Source organism: Nothobranchius furzeri, chromosome 13, assembly GCF_043380555.1.
Source record: "Nothobranchius furzeri strain GRZ-AD chromosome 13, NfurGRZ-RIMD1, whole genome shotgun sequence".
NCBI lineage: Eukaryota > Metazoa > Chordata > Actinopteri > Cyprinodontiformes > Nothobranchiidae > Nothobranchius > Nothobranchius furzeri.
The window spans coordinates 25,424,220-25,450,225 of record NC_091753.1 but is presented as its reverse complement, the minus strand read 5'-3'; the positions used below and the strand labels follow the sequence as shown (position 1 = coordinate 25,450,225).

Here is a 26,006-nt window from a genome sequence, read left to right as displayed (position 1 = left end):
TCCATCTATTGGTGGTTTGGTGCTGTTAAATGTATATGGTGATGTGTGTGTGTGTGTGTGTGCGTGCGTGTGCGTGCGCGGGGGGGGGGGGGGGGGGTAATTAAAACCTCCCCAAAATCCAATACCGCAGCCCGCTGCTGAAAGACGACGAAAAAAAATCATTCAGGGGTTTATGAATGAATGTGACGTGTGTGTGTGTGTGTGTTCGCGCGCACGCGCGTGTGCGGGCATTAGGTGATTTTGACTTCTCTTTATTTAAGTGGAAGTGGTATAAGCTGTGTGAGGTCAACTAACAGACGAGGAAGCTAACCAACGATACTACTACTACTACTACTACTACTACTACTACTACTACTACTACTACTACTACTAATAATAATAATAATAATAATAATAATAATAATAATGTTAATAGTAATGTGACTTGTTTCTCTTCCGTCAGGGCCCAGTGGACACTACTTTCCCTCGGGCCTGGCTGCCATGTTTCAAACTGTCCCTGACACGTCGTCTTACGTCAAGGTAAGACACCACCGTCTCTTGGATCAGGTAATAATGGAAGGACTGGCTCAGGTCCTTTCCTTAATTTGTATCCAGCCTGTAAATATTTTTTGAAAATTTTTACCAATTATAAATATTAATTGTTCCATCACGCAGACTCACGTGTTTACGCATTACATAAGCAGGTTTTACTGCAGTTTAAGAACCAATTTACTGTTAAACTTGAGCGAATATGAATTATTTCAGCCATTTTAATGAACAGAACCGAAGTTCATTAATTGACGATGTCACTGCTGTCACACTTTGTCAGCAGAAACCGCGTCGTGCCAAAGTTGATGTTCCTGTCCAAAAAAATAAAACGGCACTGATGCTGCTCATTATCAGGCGTGACGTCACGAAACCCCCTTTCTCTCTCCCTCTCGGTTCCGAGAATGTAAATAAAGCAAACAGCGCACATCTGGTTTGCCCATAAAACCCGCATCGCGTCACATGTGGCGCAGCGGGGGATACCTGCTGCAGCCTTCACTGAAGGCGCTGAAACCTTTAATTGTTTCTTTTTCTTACAACAAAGTGAAGCTGTTCATATATGTGTGTGTGTGTGTGTGTGTGTGTGTGTGTGTGTGTGTGTGTGTGTGTGTGTGTGTGTGTGTGTGTGTGTGTGTGTGTGTGTGTGTGTGCGTGTGTGTGTGTGTGTGTGTGTGTGTGTGTGTGTGTGTGTGTGTGTGTGTGTGTGTGAGCGCGCGCTCGTCTGTGTATAAATGTATAATGTCAACAAGTGGTGAGGTGAAACGTTTGGGCACATCCGTCATAATAAGCTGGCGACGTTTGACTGCGCGGATTGTGCTGATTAAAACGACCCATTGTACAGTAGGGAGCTATGGTTATATCTTCATAATCAGCGTATTTTTCCAAAGGGAGACTTGTTAATGTTTGGAAGACCTAACCCTCTCTTTGAATAAGGGCTCCTTTCATGCAGCCACAGCGTTTGTGACACCGCTGAGAGACTTTTGCGTTTCAGGCCTTCGAACAATTCCTGAGTTGTGAGAGAGAGAGAGTTGAATAGGGAGGAGGGATGTTTAAGGAGAAAATATTGAACTCAAACTCTTCCCCCCTAAAAAAAGGGAAATGCTGGAGCCAACGCTGACATGGGGTGCTGATTCTAAATGTGTAAATCCAAATAAATAAATGTGTAGAACAAAGTATAAATGTTTAAAGTTTGAAGGAAACATTGGAATTTAAACACAAGTGTGTTTTTTTTAACTCAATACTTAACTGAGATGCATAGTCAGATTGTTGTGAAACTGAACTTCAAAATAAAAGCACGTGAAAAGATCCCGTCTGATACCAGAGTATAAAGTGAGTGGGTTTGGTTAATGTTGCAGAGTGTGCAGAAAAACATAAATTAATCATTCATATTCAAACAGATGAATCAATCATCATGTGGTCTGTGAGGTGCTAGCTACAACGGACCATGCATTCATTTTAAACGTTCACTTCCATTTTACAGCACTTAACTAAATATTTAGCTCACAACTGGCACATTCATATGTTTAAACGTGCGTTGGCTTGCACTATTTAGGTTTTTATAAATATCCTGGATTCAACATTAAACTTTTAAAACAAATGGTGTCAAATACAACCGTTACTTTTGATGTCTGGACTGTAAAACAAAAAAAAAAGAAGTTACATTCTGTTACATTTAGCTTTCTATAACAATAAAAAGTTGGGCATGATTTTTTTTTCACATGAATTTGGAAAATTACTCTTTCATGTCTAAACGTTTGAACCCAAAGCCATAATAGAATATAATTGACATTATTAATCACACAGTGGGGAAATTCACTTGTCAAGGTGGCACATACAGGAAAAATGTATGTATGTAGGTAAAACACACAAAGTTAGTGGGCTATAAGCTTCGATAATAAAGAATACAAATTAAAATGTGAGTTTATTAAAAGAGAAAGAGAATAAAGGACACAGACACTGGGTTTTGCAGGATTTCTGCACTGATATTAGCATGGAACAGGATAGGAAAATAACCTTACAAACTTTCAGAATCAGCTCATGTATCAAGTAAAATTTTCACATACAAATTAGGTATACAAATTCAATCTGCAGAATTTAAAGAGCTAATCAAAATAAAAGCGTGGTGAAGTTATCTTCTATCTAATACCTCAGGGGTGCTTTGATGGTAACACACCAAGGTTCATGTATGAAGGTAAAGGGAGAACACAGACAGGAACACTGATAAACATCACTTACCACCTTACCATCAAAGGACGTAAACGTTAGGCAGGGGATCTCTTAAACATGCTTTTACTTTGGTGGGTTACTTTGGTCATAAAGCAGTCTGAATGTGTATGTTACCTAAATGTTTAGTTAAATGTCCTCTCATTTATATTTAAGTTGATGTGTGTAGAGTTTATTCTGAATGTTTATTTTAACATTCGTATCATATTAAGTGAAAATTGGTAAATTACAGTATAAGTTATTTCTTTGCAATCGGATCATAAAACTCAGCTTTCTATGGAAACATGCAGATTTGTTTTTCTTGTCTCTATTTACCTGCTGGATTCTTGTGGCGTGCAGTCCTGCACTGGTTCCCCTGTCGTTCGGGAAGATGCTCATGTGACACGCCTTGATACAAAAGTTAAAAGAAATATTCCTCATTCAAGCGCTTGCAAAAAGGCCCTCGCATTTGGTTTTGTTTGGTTAAAGCCAAGCGAGACTGGAACTCTCCAATAAAAATAAATCTCAAATTAATTATGGCCTGCAGCGAGGGGCCAGACAGTTCGTGCTACTATGAGCTGCAGACTCCACGTTTTTTGTATTTTATTTTCTCTGCCCTTAGTATTTTGACTTGAGCTGCCTTTTAGCCCGAGAGCAGGAATGATCTGAACACAAGTCTGAAGTTTAATAAACAGGAACGCTATGGCAGACGCACATGGACTGTCTCTCAGCAGGAGGAGAAACATTTTTGTTTAAAACTTACTTTTTGAGAAGAACTTTCTGATGGTAAGAAAATAAACTTTAAAACCTTCTATATTAAAATCAATAATCTAATTTTATTTAGGATTATTACAGACTGGACCCTAACAATTAAAAGCCTGCTGCACACGTTAGTTCAGCAGAGTTTCCTCCCACCTCTGGCTCGTCGCCCCAAACAGAGAGACAGAGGAGCTACTGGCTGGTGGTGGAAGAAGAAATGTCTGGCTGTCTAGTTCAAGCGTCAAGCCAGATGTTCTGTGGTTCACTGTGTAAACCGATGTGCATCTGTTTATTGGCCCTCCAAAATGTTTGTTACCACTTTATCATTATGATCTTGGGAGATCCTGTTTCTCCTCTCCAGTCTGTCTGAAACTGGTATTTTAGACATAGAAGAATTAGTCTGTTATCAAAAAGTATCACACTCTTTCAATGCCTTTTTCTCTTTTGTCTGAATGCCTGCAATAAAAAAGTCACATATGGGTAAACATGCCTTTAGTTGATGCAAATCCATAAAATACAGAAACACCACATTTTAAAGAGATATGTTTTTAGACAACAATCTATAACAATAAAAATAAATAAACAATTGGCCTTTTAATATCATTCATCTTTAAAAAAGACATCATGTGAAAACTCCAGACGCTGGAATGTGGACACAAACAAAGGGAAAGAAACCAATATGGCCACTAAAGAGTTAAACAAGGTGTCTCCCTTAATTACACGAGTCAGAACTGGCCTCAGGCAGGAGAAGCCTTGACCCTTAGCAGGATCCAGATGTGGTGGTCCCAAGGGGGGGTGTGGGGGGGGGGGCATTGCTCCACCAGACCCCAAAGTCAGAGCAGACAGGTCGGCCCTGCTGTCAGGCGCAGGGCTCTGACAAGCCCTCCCTAAGGCAGAAACCCCTCCAACTACCCCCCACCCCACAGCCATCACCCCAACATTAGAAAATAATAAGAATAATTTCAACATAATAAAAGAGGCACATTTGTGTTCACACACACACCAGTCCCCGAAAATTTAATTTTGCAACACCTTAAAGACAATTCATGATAGCTCTGAGTCAAATATCTGCGTCGGATTGTGTCTGAACTGAGGAGGGTAATTTGGGATTAAGAATCATCAAATAATTAATGAAGAGCAATGAAGGCTTCAGTTTTATCCGTTTGGTCCTCTGCACCGCTGCAGACGCACACATGGAGACCATGATCATGATGCAGTCACGAGCTGAAAGTCTTATAGGGGAAAAATCCGCAGTTTTAGAAAAAAGGAAGAAAGGGAAAAGTGTCGATACAGGTGTTCGGGTTTATCTCCTCCTGGTTTAACGCTCCGAGAGAAACATCTGTCCATTAAGGGGATGAAATGCATTGCTTCCACTATGAGACACACAAAAGTGTGTCTGATTTATACAGGAGGTGTGTGTGTGTGCGCGCGCGCGTGTGTGTGTGTGTGTGTGTGGGGGGGGGGGGGGCGCTGTGATTCTGGAGGCGTAAAAAAGAAACTAAAACATGAACTCTAAGTTTATCCAGAAAACCTGTCAGATGGACGCAGATATAACTCAGCGGTCGGACAAACACGAAAGCCTTCCACCCACACACACACACACACACACACACACACACACACACACACACACACACACACACACACACACACACACACACACACAATAAACACACACGGGGGTGTGGGTGGGGTGGGGTGGGGGGGTGGACAGTATTCCGCGGCAGGCGCACACAGCAGTGGCCGCGCAACGCAGGCATCTCATCCTGTAAATATTTCCGAGCAGAAAAAACATCACACTCAATTGTTTTCCCTGCTTATCTCTCTTGGACAGTATCCTGCCTTTTTTTCTTTTCTTTTCTTTTCTTTCTTTTTTTTTTTTTTTTTTTTTGAAGGCAGGGCTTTTCAGTGACACACAGCTTCCTTCTCAAGCGTTCTCAAACTGTGGTGACTTCACTTCCCAAATTTAGAGGAGAAAAAAAAACTCAATCCGGCGAAAAAAAAAGTCTTTCTCTGCGCCACATACCGGGGGACTGGGATTAACTCAGGAGCGTGTCATGTTCGGGATATGGTCGGGGTCCGATGAAAAGTGCGCAAAATGGACGGAACTATTAAGGTAAGGGTGGAGGACTGAACGGGGTGTTGGAGTTTTTTGGGGGGGAACGAGTTGCGCCTCCTTTTTTTAAAGCAGTGGATTGAAACGCTCCTCCGTGTCGGTCAGAGAGCGGAGGGGACCGATCTGACGGCGATGAGCGGCGCTGTCCTCTTGGTCTGAAAGCGGTAATTCCTCCTTTCCTTCCTTCTTTGAAAGAGTTTCTCTTCCCTCTTCTCACCAAACCGTTTCGAGGATTTGTGGACTTAACCAGAATCACGTTATTCGGGGAGGAGGTGGAGGTGGTGGGGGAGAACCTAAGCGCACTATTACGCACGAAACGCACAAAGGACGTATTGATCGTTTCAGACTGAAACATAAACATCGGATCTGTATTTTTGTTTAGTAAAACGTGATTTTTTAAAATTCTAGTGAGGAGTTTGGGAACAGCTGGATGCGATGTGCGCCACAGCGTTGTGGCACGTCGCCCGGTTCGGTCCGGAGATCGTGTCGCGGGTCTGGAGGCTGTGATGGTCCCATGTAGTTAACCATCTCTCATCTGTGATGCTAAGATGCACACTGGCGCCAGAATTTACGTTTTTTGTTCTTGTTGGTAAACTTGTGAGGAAAAGCTGTCATTTGGCCACTCAGTGCTGCAACTGCCCAGTTTGCGACACTTGCAAACCGCAGGGCTGCACAATGATACCTTGGCTCGTTCCCTGTGTAGTTACACAACTATTTTGAAACAGTATGCTAGTGGTGGCAGAGCGCTGGTCCACATTAACACACTGGCTACTGGCTGCTGAAGCAGGAATTCCAGATGCATCATGGCTGCAGCCACCAGATGTTGAGTGGCACAAACCCCGTTGAGCGCATAAGCGCAGAAATATGCACTTTTTCTGTCGCTATTGCTGAGAAGTGGAATGAATTGTTTTCTTATGGAAATTCAAAATGAACTCTGGCAGCAGGGTGTGGTGCGTGTGCGTTTTTTGGAACAGACTGGCCACTTAAACCCCTCCATTTATCGTTCTGGGCATTATCTTCCAGTGGGTATGGAGGTCTCTGCAGCAGGAGGACGTGATTTCTATAACAAAGGAAGATGTTGGAACACTTAATGAAGTGAGAATTGAATCTCAGGGTCTAAATGACTGCTACTGTGGCTAAAAGAGAGGAAAGACTCCCACAGCCATGAGAGCTTCCTGCTCCACACAATCTTTTCCTGACAGGTTTCCTTTTCCTCCTTAAACAAAAAGACAGGAATGCACCCCCCCCCCCATCCCCTTACCCTCAAGGGTGGCTCCTAGGTGTGTGTCTGAATGCGAGTTGCGGCGCGTGCGCGTGAGCTCCAAACAGATGCACGTGCAGCCTCGGTGTGCAGCGCACATCCAGACGCGTCGTGACGCATCTTGGAGAGAGGTCTGACTCGGGCTGGTGTAAACAGAGCAGAGGTGGCTCCCAGCAGGTGTCACATGCACTCACACAATGCTCGTGACGCCTTCATGATTTATCCCTTTTGTCTGGAGCGCTGCAACTGTAAAAATAGAGAAAGGAGTTTATGGCTGTCAATTTTTGAAGGAAATATTTCAAAACCTGACAAATTGTAGCAGAGAAAGTTTCCACAACCTTTTTTTCATAGATAATAAAAGTTAATCTATTCCAGTGTGACGCAGACAGAATCTCAATATAGGTTGAGTGTGTTTCTCAAAGATACTGATGAGAAAACCGAGAATCGCTACTGTCAGTCCGGTTATAGGATGCTATAAAAACAATATACTGTTATCTTGATGGGCACACACCACTTGTCAATCATGGCTCCATTTGCACGGGCTGATATGTCTGTAAATATAACGAGCAACAGTCAAAATAGTTTGCTACCCCCTTATCAGGCTGCAATGAGACATTCTCTCACTCTTTTACACGTTATCATCTAAGCGGCGGCTGTGCTCTGCCCAGATAATGTGTCTTGTTGTGTGATGGATGATCTTCCAGTGAAATCACCAGAATGAAGACAAATACGCTTATTTTAGCAGAGGGGGGGGGGGGGGGGTTCAATGTTTTCACTTTTCAGGATTAAAAACAGCTTTTATGTGTTTTCTGCTGATTTAACCTCCAGAAAAAAACTCGTTCATTATTGATCTGTAAGTATCTGCTCACTCTTATTGCTGGATAATTCACTGCTTCTCAAAACATTCAGTCTGATACGCTTTGTTAGGAAAACAATGACATTTTTAGGCAGTTAGTAGAAATGAACAATTTGGATGCAGTGTTTCATAATAGGGATGCTCGATATCAGCTGTTTTTAACCAATATGCTGTTATTGTCTGACTCATAATTTCCTATACCAAATATGCTGTGTTCCCTTCTTATGCCCCCCCCCCCCCCCTGGAAAAACTAACAACTTCAGGTCACTAACATCCCATGTCTCTTACTATACAACTTTAATTTAATTTTGTAATAACGTGTCATAATTATATATATATATATATATATATATATATATATATATGTGTGTGTGTGTGTGTGTGTGTGTGTGTGTGTTGTTAAGGTGATAAAATATTCTTAAAGATTTTCAGATAAGAAAAACTAGCCTTGCGCGGAGACTCTTGTTTTATTCATATGTTAGCTCTCTAGCTGCACATAGCTACATGCTGTGAGAACAGCATATGTTTACTAAGTTTCCACTTCACAAGTTCTGCCAAATGAACTAAAATATCTCAAAAGATTTACCTCATATCTGTTTTATTTTGACATTTTGAGAGAGAGGAGAGACAGCTGAAGAGTTTGGTGTATAATAGGTGTGTGCCATATAAAAGTTGAGTTGATAAAAGACTGAAAATCGATATCGATATTTTCCCATGTTACATTTTAACGCCAATATCAGCCAATACAAATGGTAGACCAATTCTATCAAACATCCCTAATGGTAATATTTACTCCTGTATCCATTTTTTTTTCTTAATTTATTTTGATTCTTTGGAGCCAGTCTAAAATCACGTCAAACTAGTAAAAAAAAAAAAAAAAAAAAGCAAAAATTCTACTTCATACCGAGTCCAGATTTGAGCCAGTTAAGCTGTCAATTCATTTTGATTATGGGAAGGAAACCTCCAGCAGGCCTTCCTTCTGGCAGGAGTGGATTCTGGGAGGCAGGGAAAAGACAAACAGAAGAGTTGGGCCAAATGTGTCTTCTATTGAACGCTGAGCCTTAATAGCATAACTAAAGGGATGAAGCAAGAGTAGCAAAGCAAAATCCCAACTAAACAAATTATCAAAAGGAAACTTTAGTCTGAAAAGTAGTCAGGGTTTCTAATCCCATGAGAAGCTATGTAAACTTCAAATTTCATCAGTTTCTTTTCTTTAAAGTCATGACGTTTTATTTTTCAAATAAGGATTTGATTATTTTAGATGTTTTATTTGCATCTGTCCAGGTCTATCCAAGCTCTACATCCTTAGGGGAAGTAGTTCTTTCTTCAAAAGCCTCTCATATCAAATCCTTTATGGAAGGAATGAGGAGACAACGGGGAAGACAACTGAGTGACTGACAGACAACAACTTCAGGTTTTTGCTGTTGGCCCTCTGGTGGAGTGTCTAAGTGCTCCAGTTAGAATGAGCCAATATTATTTAGTTTATTATTACTGTTTTGGTTTTTAAAGGTACAATATGGAACACAAACACCAAAGCGACATCTAGTGGAGGTTGTAGCTGCAACAATTGAACAAAGTTTCCAGCCGTCGGGATGCCAGGTTCGCTCCGATACGTGAAACTTTTTTTTATCTGGGTCCATCTGTTTTAGGCTTCACCTGAACTCACTTTGCTTTTATGGTCACTCCTTTTTTGAGAAGGATAAAGACATCTTCTGGTCTCAGAAGCAGCTGCTTGACTTGCCAAGTCCGCCATTTTCCGTAGTGCCAGCCTTGCTGTGTCGAATGGACGGGTTGGAAACCCACAATGGTGCCCTCTATTGACCTCAGTGTCATGCCCGTCAACATACATATTTGATTATTTTAAAATTAAAATATAGCTTTTAAATGAAATACTGAACCTTCATTCTGAACACCTCTACATGCCCCGTGGAGGCATTATTTTTTTTTAAAATAGCTTTTTATTAAATTGTTCCAGCTTCAAACTTTAATTACATAGTAAAAACTTATTAGGTATTTGTATAAATGCTACACTAACATTAGTTAAGTAATAGTCCACTTTTTAAATAATAAGATTTTCAGATTATTGTATTTAATAGAATTAAAAGTGCTAAAGCGTCACAGCCTTTACTCATTTAGTTTTTCTGATAATTGAATGTAAAAGAGTACAATTCTCACCCTGTAGTGTTTCAACTAGTCTAAATATAAGGCAAAAGCCAAAAACCCTATGAAATTCTCTGTTAGTTTATGGTTTTGGTGTACCACCCCCATTGGTGGGGCCCACATCGGAAAGCCCTTTTCTAGAGCCGCCCCTGTGCATGGTTCATGTCAGTAAGCTTGGAGCTGGTGAGGAAATTAAAACCCTGCTCTTTACCATCAACAAACCATTTTTTTTTGTTGTTTTTAAATCTGTCCAATGAAAATATGAACTCATCCACTTCAGAAACAACAGACATTTCTCACTCAAATGGGGGAAAGCACAAACCTTTTCCATTCACGACACGCACTTGAAAGAAATATTGCTGAAGTCATGTGAGCTCAAGAGGATTTCACTTTTAATAAAAGTAACGTTTTACAGAACGCAACGGCTACACGTTAGAAATACGGATCAATGAATATCAACCAGCATCTTCCCCCTGAAGCAGATATGTGGCCTGCTGGAATGAAATGAGTCTATCCTCTGGGATTAGACACGTCTCAGTCTGAGCTGTGCCATCAGATCCAATCACATCCAGATGTACATCAGAACTGAGCCTAATCCTCCAACACATATTGTTGTGATTTTGCTTCAGTTGTGGCCTTATAGTTTTTTTTCTACGTGTTTGTTTTACTTCTGCCAATAGTTTAATAGTGTGACAAAAACAAAAACCGACTTAGCTGATCATTGTTAGCTGCACACATGGTGATCGGCAAAGATCTGGACTGACACGTTGCTTTAGCAGTAACTTGTCAATCAATCCATCAAAGATACTTTATTAATCCCAGAGGGAAATTAGAGTTTCAGTACACACAATTCCACTGAGTAATCCATGTTTTATTTTGGAGACGTCACACGAGCAGCATGTCGGAGCCCAGCGAGCGCTTGCTTGGTCAACTCAACAAGTTTCTGGGTTTGTTTTCTTTAATAAACATACATCGCTCCATCTGAGCCAAAAGCAGAGAGGTCAGAGTAGCGGTGACCCCCTTCTCTCTGTTGTGTCTTCTTGAGTGTGTGTGTGTGTGTGTGTGTGTGTGTTGGGGGGGGGTATTAGTAAAGGCATTGGAATCACAAGTGAGAAATGTCATGTTTTAATTGTTCATTAATTGCTGCTGTGTTTATTGAGCTGGGATGTGATTAAACCAGGACGTTTGTAGCATCTTATCTCACCTTGCAGACTGAAGTCATCTTATCGTCAACAGGAAGCCACAGTCCCAGCACGGACTGTGTACACAAACTACTGAGGATCCCAGACTGTGATATGACCCATAACTGCACATAATTGCTGTAAACAAAAATACACAAGAGATTGAGAATTCTACATCACAAGTTTTGGTCAAATTATGGACTTGAGTTTTTGTTTGCTCGAGGGTCAGATGATAAGACTCAGAGTTAAAGCTGCTGAGGAAAAGCTGTTCAGTTGCATGTTTTCAGATTAAGCAGCAACCATAGGTGTTTGATGTATGTGTCCTGTAACTTATTCCCTATAGTTCTGAATCTGAGAAGGAAATAATGAGTGATTGTTTGCCCCTCCTGCAGGAGGCGCTATCAGTGGTGAGTGAAGACCAGTCCTTATTTGAGCCTCCATACGCTGCTGCTGCCCCTCTCCCCAAAGCAGAAATGACTGCATCTGGCACACAGGACTATGGCCAGACCCACAAAATCAACCCTCTTCCCCCCCAGCAGGAGTGGATCAACCAGCCTGTTCGGGTCAATGTCAAGAGAGAATACGAGCACATGAACGGATCCAGGTAAGTTCTGTTCCATCGGTCCTAAACTGTCATTTAACACCACTCACTGCATCTAACCAACAATTAGCTTCTAAGCTTTGGTATAGCTGGAAAATGAAGGGTGAGTCATTGCCATACGCTTGTCTTTCAAGCTAGCACTAGGACCAATCAGAGAAACAACCAATGTGACATATTCATCGCTCAGCAAATGAAGCAGTCTGCCATATATCTTCAAAGAAGAAGCAAATTCATCTTTTTTTAAATAAATTAATTAGGTACCTCTATCTGCTCATGTCTCAAATAAAAACTCAAGTCTAAATTGTTCAAAGTTGATGCCAACGTAGTTTAAGCGTCATTTCCCCGCTGTTGTTTTTCTACATCACAGCTCTGGTGCAAAGCCCGGAAAACAAACATATAAGACAGAAAACTGTTTGGGCCAATATTAGGGCTGCTGACGGTCCGGTGGAACGTGGCTAGACCAACCCGCAAAGCTAAATCTTTTACTACAGTTGGTCTAGATTTCTAGGCTACCAACGTCAGCTTCTAGAAGGAAACTCTCCAACACCCGATGTATCTGCTGATGATGTCTTTACAACTATGCATGCATTAAGTGTGTGTTTGGGCAGCAGGGAGTCTCCTGTGGACTGCAGTGTGGGCAAATGTAATAAGCTTGTGGGGGGCAATGACACATCTCAGATGACCTATGGAAACTACATGGATGAGAAGAGCGCCCCGCCCCCCAACATGACCACCAATGAGCGAAGAGTCATCGTACCTGCAGGTAGAAACAGAACATCACCAAAATAACACAAACATGTAGAGCTTCTCAGTGTTACAACTCTAAAAGCAGGTTTATTACATCTTTGTTTTTTATATGGAAAAATTTTAGTTTTGAATGTTAATTTTGTCTTTACTTCTTTTGGAATATCCACATGTGATGCAATAACCTTGACTTTAAGGAGTCTACCTGGTAGCATAAATAAGTTCATCATTCTCTCAGATTCAGTCTTTACTGAAGAAAATAAAATTAAAATTAGAAGACAGAAGGAAAAGCTAAAGACCAATACATGGTGGCTACTCCTTCCCGCTCATGGTTCTCCTTCTGCTTTTCCTGCTATGTGGTGGTATTTTGATCAAGGAGAGATCAGCTGAGTCGGCTGGTTGTAGCGCCAGTATAAATGGAAAACTTGGGTCTCTGATGTCAAGATTCACTCTTAACGTAACTCGTAGGACCTTCAGTAGCAACTCCAACATTTCACTAGCCATGGCCAGCTTTGCCAATGCTTCCTCATAGGAAGCAAAGGGTAACGCTCCCATTCAAATAACCCCACCCGCTGAGAATTCTAACCGAGCCAATCAGCGCTGTGCAGCGTACGTCACACACCGTGATGCTCAGTTTTTCGTAAACAACAAAGATGGCGTCTGAAGCAGAGTTCGCTGCTGCTCTTTCCTCTGTTCTCAATAACTTGGACATGTCCTTAAAACCACAAGAAGAGGAAAAAGCGCTAAAAGCCTTTCTTCCGAGGATAGACGTTAGCGGCGTTGACAGACTCCATCTTTGACTACAGATAAATAAACTACAGCGTAGCGCGATACAGTCGTCATTTCCGCCTATTATCTGATTGGTTATTTTTTAAGCTGGCTAGTCCCGCCCCTCATGTGACTCTGCCTCTGAGTAACCAGACTTGTCCACTGTGTAAAGTAGAGAGAGGGCGTATCTGGCAGGTCGGGCTAACTTTTCACAGCAGTCTAAAGAAAGAGAACACATCTTCAGTCAATTTAAAAACTAAGCAAACGTTGGAAGTTTTCTTGAGTACAGTAAAAACAATATATTTATATAATTAAATAACACGTTTTCTCCGCGGGGTGATTGGGCTCAGCCTTAGAGATAGGGTGAGGAGCTCTGACATTCAGGAGACTCGGAGTGGAGCCGCTGGTCCTCCATATCAAGAGGAGTCAGTTGAGATGGTTTGGGCATCTTGTTAGGATGCTTCCTGGACGCCTCCCCAGGCAGGTGTTTCAGGCATGTCCTGCTGGTAGGAGGCCCCCTGGTCGACCCAGGTCACGTTGGAGAAATTATATCTCCGAACTGGCCCAAGAACGCCTTGGGGTCCTGTCGGAGGAGCTGGTGGAGGTGGCCGGGGAGAGGATGGTCTGGAACTCCCAAGTTGGGATGCTGCCCCCGCGACCCAGACCTGGATAGGCGGAAGAAGACGTTATAACTCAATATTAAAGGGATTTATGGCAAATTTAGGGGATTAGAAAAGCATGAATCAAAGCAGTTTCACCAACATGAGAGATGATTCTTTGACTATTTACATATTAAGACATTTTTATCTGGTATAAAGAAATAAGAATTGAAACCCTTTCAAAAATCAGCATCAACTTTTTTGACCTACCCTCAAAACCTGTACAAGGTGTAACGAGGGTGTGTGAGTGGGTTTGTCGCAGAGCACGATACGCTGAATGCTGCATGCCATGGTGAATTTAGTTATCACATAAAGGGAAGAGCATAATATGACTCAATAGTCTAAATGAATGGCATGAATAAAGGCACATTGTCATTCATTCTTTCTGCAAAGAGAAATCAGCAAACAATAAACAGTTTAGGTTTGATCTCCTTCAACAAAATATCACCATAGTAACATTAGGGAGTCTGACTTTTTACTTATTTAATCCGTTAATACTTTTCCAATTACACTGGTGAATTTGTTAGTCCGTCAGCAGGTCCTAGATGTTGTTCTTTAATTTGTTTCTATTTTTACTTTAAGGGGCAAAACTCTGCTTGTGTTTGTTTCAGCTGACGTCGTCATGATGAGGCAGTCTTAGCAAAAGGAGAGAGACCCCATTAAATTTTTAAACACAATTTATTAGCCTCTAAAGAAACAGAAGTTCAAATGGTGAGGTGCAAACTAAACCTAACAGAGATGTCAGTCAGGTGCATCATGTAGGATGTCCTGATCAGCCACAGGTGGACCCACAGGGTCGTAACACTGGCCAAAGAACATTTTATCAATCACAAACGAACTGTGAGATCTGTTCTGTGCTTGAAAATGTGTCTGAAGCTCCTGCTTCTGGGAAACTCATCTGATGTGTTTAAAAAAAAGTATAAAAAAAAAGAATTTAATGACTTTCCTGATGTTTCTGAGCCAAATTCAGTTTTCAGCCTGTTCATTTCTCACCCTCCCTCCACTTCAGTGAGCTTTAGGAACTTCCCGGTTGCCTTCCCCGAGTGTCCATAAATAAGCTCTTTTTTCCCAGTCAATAAACTTCCGCTCTTCTCCTGTCCTCCTGCAGACCCGTCGCTGTGGTCCCAGGACCACGTGCGCCAGTGGCTAGAATGGGCCATCAAGGAGTACGGCCTGCTGGAGATCGACACGTCTTTGTTTCAAAACACGGACGGCAAGGAGCTCTGCAAGATGAGCAAGGACGACTTCCTCCGGCTCACCTCCATGTACAACGCAGAAGTGCTTCTCTCTCATCTCAATTACCTCAGGGAAAGTAAGTCTACAGTGTGCAAAAGACATCTGAAACAAAGGAAGCAGGCTGGGGAGAAGGACGGTGATCAGTAAACTAGAACGTTCTTGTGTCCGCAGAAAAATACTTTTTAAAAAGGCAAAGCACAAATTTGAAAAATTTGCTCCAAAAATCTAGAAAAAATATTCCAATTATCAATCAAACGACTCTTACTGGTGTTTGTTTCTTCCACCAAGAGAAGTTTCTTTCTATCTCAAGATAACCATCAACTACACCCCCCACTACACTTTGCAGGACCTTATTCCACATGGTCCAGAGAGAGAGATGAAGGCCAGGTGCATAGCCTCAGGAATCGGCGCTCGGCCTGCGTGTTCAGCACAGCAAAGAACTCTGAGCTGCAATTTGCAGTGGAGGCAACTAAATGTGAGCCTCCTACCTTTGAAGCGCACCTCAGAGAAATCCTGCTTCATATGTTTCTTTGGGGAAACAAAGCCAGTGTTTTTCTGAAGCTGTATGCAAATGGAGTTTTGATCTAAGACGTAACATCTGGAGGGGCTGTGGTTTGAATACTCAACTGTCGTTGCTTTAGGCTCCTCCGAGTAAAGAGAGTTTCTTCTGCCGCTGTTGCAGAATAGCATGACAACACATTGGGTGGAGTGGCTGCTAGCTTCGCTATATTTAACTTTTCTTCCCCAAAAAGTTGTGATGGACCTTGATGTGATGTAATGGGTACTGTATTTTGTGGGTGTCAACAGTTTTCTATGTGTGCTGCGTCTGGGCAGAGTGAGATGCTTGCCATAAGTATAACAGGCTCATTGTGCGGTGCTGTAGCGGGTGGATTTGTCTGACCACCACTGGGCACGCTCTGCAGAGCAGTTTGCATAATGATCACTGGCTGCAGGACTGAGCTTATGTTTGCTGTGTTGCAACTCTGCCCCTCGCTGCACTTTAAAAAATGGATATTTTATGTGTTTTGGAGACAAGAAGGGTCTCCTCTTTGCTTGCCGGTTGAAATTAATTTGGATCTTTTCCCACCAGTCGAAAAGATGAATTATCCCGTAGGCTGGATGACTTGCACAACTCTTTTAAGATGCAAAAAGTGCACTTTATTAACTCCAAGAGCCTAAAGGCAAGATGAACCATATTAGTGCACACAAATCTAAATAAGATGCAAAAGGAAAGGGTTGCGTTTAACACAAACACCGCAGGGTTAGCGATTCTTAGATCCTTTCTCTCTTCTACCCCCACAGCACAAACAAACAAAAAAAATCATAGCAGAGGAATAGCTGTGTCCAGAAAATAGACTTCTGGCTTCACTCATGAGAGCTTGAGCTTCGGCGAGCTTCCAGAATACAGAAAGAGGAAAAGAATGGGGGGCAGAGCCAAACCCTGGAAGTATTAGTGATTACAGGTCATCCAATGTCAAGCTCCTTTCCAAGTCTCCACAGCCTCAGATATTACCCTCAATCCTCCAGAAACCGATGGTGCAATCATCATCAATTCATAAATGCGTGTGCTTAGCATGTGTGCATTTAGTGCAGTTTATTGAACCTTTGATTACCATTCCTGAGCTTCATTAGGGCTTGTAGGAACACTTGGCAGAGAGCAGGGACAGCCTTCCCCACCCCATAGCCATGCCATAACAAAACATTCCTGCCACGTCATCCTCGAAAATGTTCAGACACCCACGCCGGTCCAGCCACGGGCACGAGCTGAACATCTGTCTGGGTACCCAGCTGCTTACAGTAACAAGGGCTGTTGCCTGAGCATTATTTTGGCCTAATTGCCGGTCATTTATCCAGATTTTTATAAGTGATGGCCGCCCACACCCCAATGTGCTTTCAATTTGGGGTGCAATTTGAGAATTTGTTCAAATTAGTCTGTCAGGGAGGGGACTGCGGACTGTTTGCTTTATCGCACCCATGTAGGTCGTTTTGATACCACATGTGCTGGAAGCAGAGCAGAGAAACAAACCTCAAACAGCGAGAGACTGTGTCTTCAGACCAGAGGAGAGCAGGGGAAAGACAAATACTTTAGAAAACTGAAAACGGATCTGCGGTAATTCTACAGAAACATAATCGTACGAACAAAACGATGGAATAAATCCTTGACAGAGAGAATGGTAATGGGATAGTAGTGATTTGAGGGTAACAACAGGAGGTTGTTAGCCTGAGTCAGAGGATGAAACTCGAACAAAAGTATTAAAAGGATGGAGCAGATGGATCATTTTTGGTGTGTATGGAAATGGTTTGAAACGACAGAGATGTTGGAGAATAGCAACACTTCTGTTTCCCAGCTGTCACCATTGCTTGTGTGCTTGAATGGATTTACAGTGAGGGAGTCAGGACTGAGAGGGAGAGTGATAAGTCTGGGCTTCTGCTCCACTGCTGCTCTCATCAGAGCGGGGGGGACATTCTCGAACCCTCAACAGTTTATACAGGCCATAAACATCTGGGCTCGCAGGCTGAGTAGGGAAAAAAGGAGTTCTGGAGCTCTCACTCTCTCCTTCCATTTTCTCCCCCTCACAACATTTTTATTGAGCTCCCCCTTGCATTAGTCCTTTCTATTGGCAGATTATCACTGGTGCAGCGGGGCTCAACAGTCTGGCCCCGAGCCCGTTAGCTGTCTGCCGTTAGCCACCGTAACAAAGCCGTCTGTGGCTGCTCACTTGACTGCTCAGACACTTCGCTTTTACAGGAACCCACGTTCATGTCACAATAGCATAAGTGGAAAGGGATCTGAAGCAGACGCCATGGTTTAAACACGGAAAGGAGCGTATTTTTATTGTAAGGTAGTTGTTTTTTTTATTTGATTTGAAAAATGTTCATATTTGGCACTTTTATTAATACCAGGAGACAGTTCTTTATTTTTTATTAATATTGTATCAGTGTAGAAAATGACCCGACAAAAAATTGCTGACCTCTGCCAAATGGTAACGGTGAGGTCCTCTATCATCGAGAAAACTCGGGGTTGATTTTACTGTCTCGATTTCCTCAATGATCCCCAACGCCCTCCCCCCATGGCTGGTATCCAGCTTGTTTTAGGCATTTCCCTAAACCAACACACTTGATTTACCTGTTCAGCAGCTCATCAGGCTCTGCCGAAGCCTGTTAATCACCTGCTGATTAAAATAAGGTGTGTTGATGCAGGGAAAACAGTAAAATATGCTGAATACCAGCCCTTGGAGAAGGGAGTTGAGGATCACTGATATAGAGGTTTACTGGGAAGTGGAAGGAGACCAGAGCGCAGACCCAGAACTTGCAGGAGGTTTCACATGTACTCTCTGACCTGGAGCTGTTACCTCTGTGGACCACCCTCAGATAAAACTGGAGCTGGAGGCTCCACCAGATGGATGGATGGAAGAAATGTTCTCATCTAGAATGGTACACACCTAGCCCAGCTAGCCATCTTATAGATATGATAGTCTGGCCACGATCCATGGATACAACTTGGTTGTGAGGTGGAATCCAAGGTTGTCATTCAAACTGTCTCTGCATGCTATTTTTTTCTATTGTATTCTATTTCAAACAAGTGCCATTCCTGAGCTGACTCCATCTTTGAATTTTTCCTTTCATAGCCCTAAGCCCGCCCAACAAACATAGAGTGCTGTGATTGGAAAGACATACAGCTGTTTGGGCCAATGGCTGCAACTGAGCGTGGCTAGACTGATCTGCAGAGCATAATCTTATTCTACTGCTACAGTTTATGTAGATTTCTAGGCTAGCATAAATCTATAGGAGGTCACCTCATAATGACAAACATCTCTGGTCATGTATGTTTCTCACAATTGATCTATGGTGGTTGAAGGCTCTAAAATAGACAGAGCTCCTCTCCAACATTGAGGAATGAACGATACGTATTTTATTTTTGAATTTGTTTCAGATGCAGCAACACAGGCAGACTTGTTTCCCAGAAACCTACTGACTTAAGGTCTCACCTCATTGGGTTTTGTAGTTTCTGTAATATTACTGTCATTAGGAAGCATCACCAACATCATCCACCTAATCCTCAGCTCTTTAAAGGTGAGATCAGAAGCACTGTTTGTTTATTTGGCTAACTGGCTTTGACGACTATTGACAAGAACAGGTCTGAAAGTCTGCAGCATAGTGAACTTAACAGTTTTCCCATCCAACACATCATGCCAGACATGTTAATTCCTAGAACAACCCTGGTCTTTGTGGTGGAGCTTTGGAATAGTCTCAGGTGTGGTCTTTTGAGTTTCCCAGAACTTACTTTTGGCTGGTGGTACGATTTGGAATGTAATCTCTGCACCACATTCACTCACTATGTCAATCCATTCATCAGTCACAGCCTCCGCTGCATTTCTGTCAGCTCAGGCCTTCAAAAGGGAAAAAAAGGACAGTTCTGTTGTTTTTCTGCATAATAATGTTTGAAGAAGAATGGTGTTGCGATGTAAGACGGATGTGGATAGTTGTATTTCATATGTATGCCCAGTCACAGTATTGGACTTTCTTTTATTAACAGCACTAGTTTAATTACATATTCATGAAAAAATATGAGACAGTTACTTATATTTGTTGCTATTTTACCAGATCGGTAGTTTGCAGCAGAGCTTGAACAAGTTTAGATGTAGTCTTTTACGCTAGTCTGGTGCTATATGTCATGCATGGACTCTGGATGTAGACACTATGATTTAACCAGCTAATTAAAAGGCCACAGTTCAGAAGCCTCGAGTTTGTCATATAGCTCTCACCTTGTTTTTTTTTTTAAGGAAGAAATGACTTGCAAGGGATGGATGAGCTTGGGAGCCCAAAGGATGTCCGTCAAACCAACCATGCCCTTAAAGTTGCAGTGTGTAGTTTCCTGCCACTAGGGGGCAGTACATACATTTCAGGGTAGTTTTACACCATATTGCGGTTGACTGTTGCTAGTTAAAAAAAACACTAAATGTGGAGCACAAAGCACGTGGGCTCGGTGTGACTCCTCAGACTTTGTTGGTTATTCAGTTAATTCCATCAAGAGAATGCAACACTGATTGTAGTTTTCTGGCACTGTAGTTTCTGGATCTGCTCTGGGTCCTGCACTTGCTGATGATGTCATCATACTGTGGCAATACTGCTTGGCCAAAATATATTGCATCTTTTTTTTCGATTCTTTCTTTCACATATGTTTTGGAAAGAGTTTAACAGTTTTGTTGTTAAATTCATGTTTCTTACTTCTTAAATGTCTTTGAACGTGGTAGAAGAAGAAGAAGAAAATATCATTTCACTTCACAAAAACAAAAACAAAAAAATGTTAAAATATAAAAAAGCATTTATAAACTGTTTAAAAATATATTTAAAATGAGCAAAAATAGGCAATTGGGATTTAAAAGAAGAAATGTTAAGAAAGAGAGTGAATAGGAAAGAGGGAAATCAGTGGATCCTGAGGAAGGTGGAATAGGTGGGGAGAGCAGAATAAATAGAGAGTGGTGAAGAAGGTCATACAAAAGCCAGCTTTAACAAGTGAGTCTTCTGCTGATTTTTAAAGGAGAGCACTGAGTCCACTGATCTCAGGCTCAGGGGGAGAGAGTTCCAGAGTCTGGGGGCCACAGCAGCAAATGATCTGTCACCTTTGGTCTTTAGCCTGGTGCTGCACAACCAGTAGGCTTTGATCACTGGACCTCAGGGACCTGCTGGGGGTGTAGGGACTAAGAAGATCACCAATATAAGATGGTGCTTGTCCATGTAAGGCCCTATAGACCAGAACCAGGATCTTGAAATGAACCCTGAAGTTGACTGGCAGCCAGTGAAGCTGGAGAAGAAGCGGGGTGATGTGGGTGTGTTTGGAGGACTTGGTCAGAAGCCGAGCACAGGCATTCTGAACCACCTGTAGACAGTTCAGGGAGGTTCTGCTCAGACACGTGAAAAGAGAGTTACAGTAGTCTAAGCGTGAGGAGATGAAGGTGTGGATAACTGTCTCAAGTTCAGAGCGAGACAGAATGGGGCTCAGCTTAGCAATGTTCCTGAGATGGAAGAAGGAAGAGCAAACAAGAGAACTAACATAAAAATCCAGGGTGAGAGCTGGGTCAAAGGTCACGCCTAGATTCCTGACAGAAGGTTTGATGTGGGAAGCAAGCTGACCAAGAGAGTCTCTGACTTTGAGAACCAGCTTGTTTGGGGCACAGATGAGGATCTCAGTCTTATCTTCATTCAGCTGAAGAAAGCTCCCAGCCATCCAGGTTTTGATAGAGTCTAAGCAGGTGTGTAACAGCTGCAGCTTAGACATCTCATGGGGCTTAAAGGAGATGTACAGTTGGATGTCATCTGTATAAATATGGTAGGAGATTCCTTTGAAGGAGCTCAGGATGTGCTGAAGAGGAAGCAGATAGAGGAGGAAGAGCAGAGGCCCCAGCACAGAACCTTGTGGGACACCACGGGTAAGAGAGGTGGTGGAGGACCGAAACTTGGAGACGGCCACAGAAAAGGAGAGCTCAGAAACGTAACTTCCGTAAGTCAGACGTTCAGCAAATCATCTAGTGTGACATCATCAACAGGTGCAGGACCCTGAGCCGGCCAGGAGGAAACATCGCATCCAATATGCATCCCCAAAGACACTAGACCTGCACCGTATATACTTTGGACCTGATTTTTATGGTTATATGGTGTAAAGCTGCCAATATTTTTCAACAACCGGACATCATTTATTCATTTCCAGAAATTCCGTTGTCTCTTTTAGTTTAAATAAGATGCTTTCAAGGGGCAAATTGGAATTTGAATTGTGGAAAATTATAAATACTTAATACCTTCTCTGTTTAAGTTTGAGCAAGTAGACATTAGTACCAAGCAATAAAAGCTGAAAACTAACCACAGCTGGGCTATTCATGTGCTATTTTCGTAAATGCTGTTCAGTTTTATGTTGCCTGAATACTCTCACAAATAGGAGAAGTTTCAGTAATACAGTCTGGACCAAAAAGCTGCAGATATCATACTCTGTTGCCAATTTCTATTCTAAATGGCCTTGTGTGTGGTGTGATGGCATATGATCGACAACAGTAAAAATCATCCATCCATTTTCAGCCGCTTCTCCGGGGTCGGGTCGTGGGGACATTAGCCTAAGCAGGGAGGTCCAGACTTCCCTCTCCCCAGCCACTTGGGCCGGCTCCTCCGTGGAATCCTAAGGCGTTCCCTGGCCAGCTGAGGGACATAGTCTCTCCAGCGTGTCCTTGGTATTCCTTTAGGCCTTTTCCCAGGTTGGATGTGCCCAGAAAACCTCACTAGGGAGGTGACCAGGTGGCATCCCAACAAGATGCATGAGCCACCTCTACTGGCCCTTCTCGATGTGAAGGAGCAGCGGGTCTTCCCCGAGCCCCTCCCAGATGGCTGAGCTTGTCACCCTATCTCTAAGGGAGAGCCCAGCCACCCTGTGGATAAAACTCATTTTGGCCACTTGTATACACAATCTCCTTCTTTCGGCCACTACCCAAAGCTCATGACCATAGGTGAGGGTTGGAACATAGACCGACTGGTAAATCGAGAGCTTCACCTTCGGGCTCAGCTCTCTCTTCACCATGACAGATCGGTACAACGCCCACATAACTGCAGATGCAGCACCAATCTGCCTGTCGACCTCACGCTCCAGCGTTCCCTCACTCCCTGCACTGTCCCTCACAAGTAAAAATCTCAGTTATTATAAACTAGTTTTGTGTGATTATTTTTAAGCTGTAGAGATTTCTAAGATCTTGGCAGCATTTGCAACCCTGCCTTGATGAAGGTGATTCTTCCCTCTGAAATTTGCGAGTGGAAACCACATCTCTAACAGCAGAGTTTGAAATGTTGAAATCGTACAAAAACTTAAAAAACTAAATAAACAACAGTAAATTTAAAGTCTTGAGTTCTTTTCTCATCAGCAGAAAAAAATGCAGGTGACAAATTGTTTTATTGGCTGTTAGAAAATCATTCAGAGAGACCCTGTGAAGGTGTTGTGTGCTGGAACCCATTCATCATCTCTTAGGTGGCAAGATATTCAAAACTGGGTGATTTTTGGTTTGTTGATTAAACTCAGACCACAAGTTTGGAGCAATGGTGTCATGTAGCTTCAGAGAATAAACAGCAGAGGCCATCTGGGGGTCCAAGACAACGTTGAACAAGCCCAGAAAAATATCTGTCCAAATTCTGGGCATGTCATCCCGATGCACACAGCTTTCTGAAAAACCCTTCAGTCAAAGGAGGGGAGAAAAGAAAATTGTTAGTGGATGTTATGTAATCTAACAGAGTCTGAACAGATGTGATGGAGAGGTGAAGGGAGAGTGTGGGTCTCAGAGGCCGAACACTGGCCAGTCCTCCCACTGTGCTGTCAGGTTATACTGGTACGTGTTTGTTTTCAGAGGAGAAGAAGATGCAGGGCAAATAAATGGGCAGCAGAGGCAACACTTCCCTTCAGCAGGCAGTCAGCTGTGGTGTCTGTCTCAGCCACTCTCACTCTCTGCTGCACGGCAGGCCTGGATCTCTCTGTGGGATGGTTTGAGGTTTTCTCTGCAATGTGGCCTGTTTGCCTGTCTGGGTCAGCCCACATATGTGGCACACAGTAGGAAAAGGGTTAAAAGGCCTTTCCTCCTCCCTTCACTCCCTCGTCTGTTCATCTTTCTCTTACACACCCCCTTCCCATTCCAAAGACACAGCTTTGGTGGCTCTTTTGCCCCCGTGTGCTTACTTTGCGTGTGAGGAATTATTTTTGTACGGGGAGCTGCGTTTGATTGCTGTGCAGAGACCCCTCTTATACAATGGATCCCCTGTTCTAAGGCCCCTGGCTTTCTAAACTAGACCCAGACCCTTGGGGGTGCCATGGAGTGGGTAGGACTGGGAGGGGTGGGGTCTGGGGCTAATGCATCTGTGGAGCACCCCACTCTTCCACCTCCATCACCACCCCCTTAAAACAACAGAGCCCAAGTCTGAGACGATGGGCCCCATGGCCAATGGTGATTTAAGCTAGGTATGGCTCCAGCCTCGGATCTCAGGAGAACATCACATACCTGCAGGATATCTTTTCTTTTTTTTTTTTTACATTTAGACTCAAAGTTGTCTTTGAAATCGCTCCATTCAGAAAAGAAGTAACCTCCCTTCTCAGCTGTCTCCGAGTTAAATCTGCACTCCGAGTAGTAACTGCGCTCATGTTTTCTCTGTGGATTTTCGGGTCTGTTTTTCCACTCGCTGATTTATGCCTGGGGGCAGCTAAAATTAAGAGAGCATTTTGGTGCCGCCCAGGGTGCCTGTGTAAGTGGAGGAATGCAGCGCAGAGTTCTGCTCCATAAGGTGAAGTGAATAGGCAGCAGCCGTATGAGGACTCTCGCCTCCCGGGAGCAGCGCTTGGACTGAAAACACTGAGAGGTTCTGCAGTTTTCCTCACATTGCATTAGCTTTTTTTCTCTTTTTTTATTTATGTATTTTTTTGCAGTTAAACTTGTCTGAGGAAAATGTTTTTTAATCAACATTATTTTAGTAACAACCAGCAGATCAGGTCAAGTAACAACTCCACTGTGCAGTTTGAAACAAATGAAGCTGAGCTTTCTGCTGCCACCTGCTGGTTAATACCTGAAATGGCTTTACATTTTATTAATGATAACACATCCAGATTTAAATTCATATTCTAGATATTTCCATATACTTAAAGAAAATCTAATGTTTTCAGATTAATTTAATTAATTTATTTGTTTGTTTGTTTTGCCTCACAGGTAGTTCATCATTATCCTACAACACACCATCTCACCCAGACCCCTCTCAACGTCTGGCTGCCAAAGAAGGTAGGAATTATTATTATTATTATTATTATTATTATTATTATTATTATTATTAGGAGTGATTGCTGTTTTGTTTAAATTATTTTGAATGAATCTAAAGGAAACAATAGAATTTAAAAATGGGAAAATGTATTTAAAAAATCTATTGAAAACATTGTTTGATAACAGTTCTTATCGGCTTCAGACATGCAAATAACAAGAAAACAATGCATACACACACTCACACACACACAATTTATAAATATGAGCTCCCACCAAACCAAAGCATGGGCAGAGGCTGATTACAGACGACAAAGCTCTGGGCAGGTGCAGCTTTTGTGTAGCTGACATGATACCACAGCAGATTGCGCCTTTCAGGGCTGCTACCAGCGGGCTGTGACCACACAGAGAAGCTGCACGGTGCAGTGACGAAGGACGGGCATTTTAATAAACTAAACAAAAATGTTGTGCTGATTAGTTTTATTCTAAAGTAGCAGGAGCATGAATGGATTTCAAATGCGGCGATTGTGGGAGAAAAGATGTGAAAGAGGATGTTTACTGGGTGGAGAGGGAGATCTAACAGGTGCTGGGTGGGGAGACAATGTGTGCTTACTGTAGACAGTGCATTTCACATTTCACATTAGATAAATATCATTTTTAGACCAAGCTGGTGAATAATAACTGTGCAATGAAAAAAATGCAAACACATTTTTTATGTTTATATTATTTCTAATTCTTATTTAGACTATTTGAATGTGTTTCAGGTTGGTCATTTTTCATCCCTCCACTGAAATTTTTCATTTTTCTTGTGAAGATGTGTTTAGTATTTATGAATCACTTTTTCTTCTGAACATTTTCCTAAAGGTATAGCTGCAGTGCTTTACAGGTGAAACTGGAAACATTGGAAAATGGTCCAAAAGTTCATTTATTTCAATAATTTAACTTACAAATGTGAAACTAATCCATGGGAAATACTCATTACATGTACAGTCAGATAGGTCAACCATTTTATTTATTATGATTGTGATAATTACGGCTTACTGCTCATGAAAACCCCACATTCAACATTTCAAATAATTAGAATATTGTGAAAAGGTTCAAAATTCTAGACTCCAAGTGTCACACTCTAATCAGCTAATGAATCCTAAACACCTGCAAAGGGTTCCTGAAC

At 42.4% G+C, this 26,006-nt stretch overlaps 1 protein-coding gene across 9 annotated transcripts in view; it reads left to right on the top strand.

Moving 5' to 3' along the window:
- Window positions 1–26,006, top strand: part of fli1 (Fli-1 proto-oncogene, ETS transcription factor) — a 38,812-nt gene that overhangs the window by 968 nt on the left and 11,838 nt on the right. For 2 of the 9 annotated variants that reach the window (XM_070543175.1, XM_070543173.1), the window contains exons 2-6: window positions 443–546; window positions 11,453–11,664; window positions 12,273–12,424; window positions 14,941–15,144; window positions 24,791–24,859. In XM_070543175.1, coding sequence (XP_070399276.1) covers window positions 481–546; window positions 11,453–11,664; window positions 12,273–12,424; window positions 14,941–15,144; window positions 24,791–24,859 — 703 coding nt within the window. In that variant the 5' untranslated portion in view covers window positions 443–480. Of the gene's footprint in view, window positions 1–442; window positions 547–5,421; window positions 5,603–5,645; window positions 5,767–11,452; window positions 11,665–12,269; window positions 12,425–14,940; window positions 15,145–24,790; window positions 24,860–26,006 lie in introns of those variants that run through there. The other 7 variants (XM_070543174.1, XM_070543172.1, XM_070543178.1 and 4 more) reach the window with 5 other exon arrangements.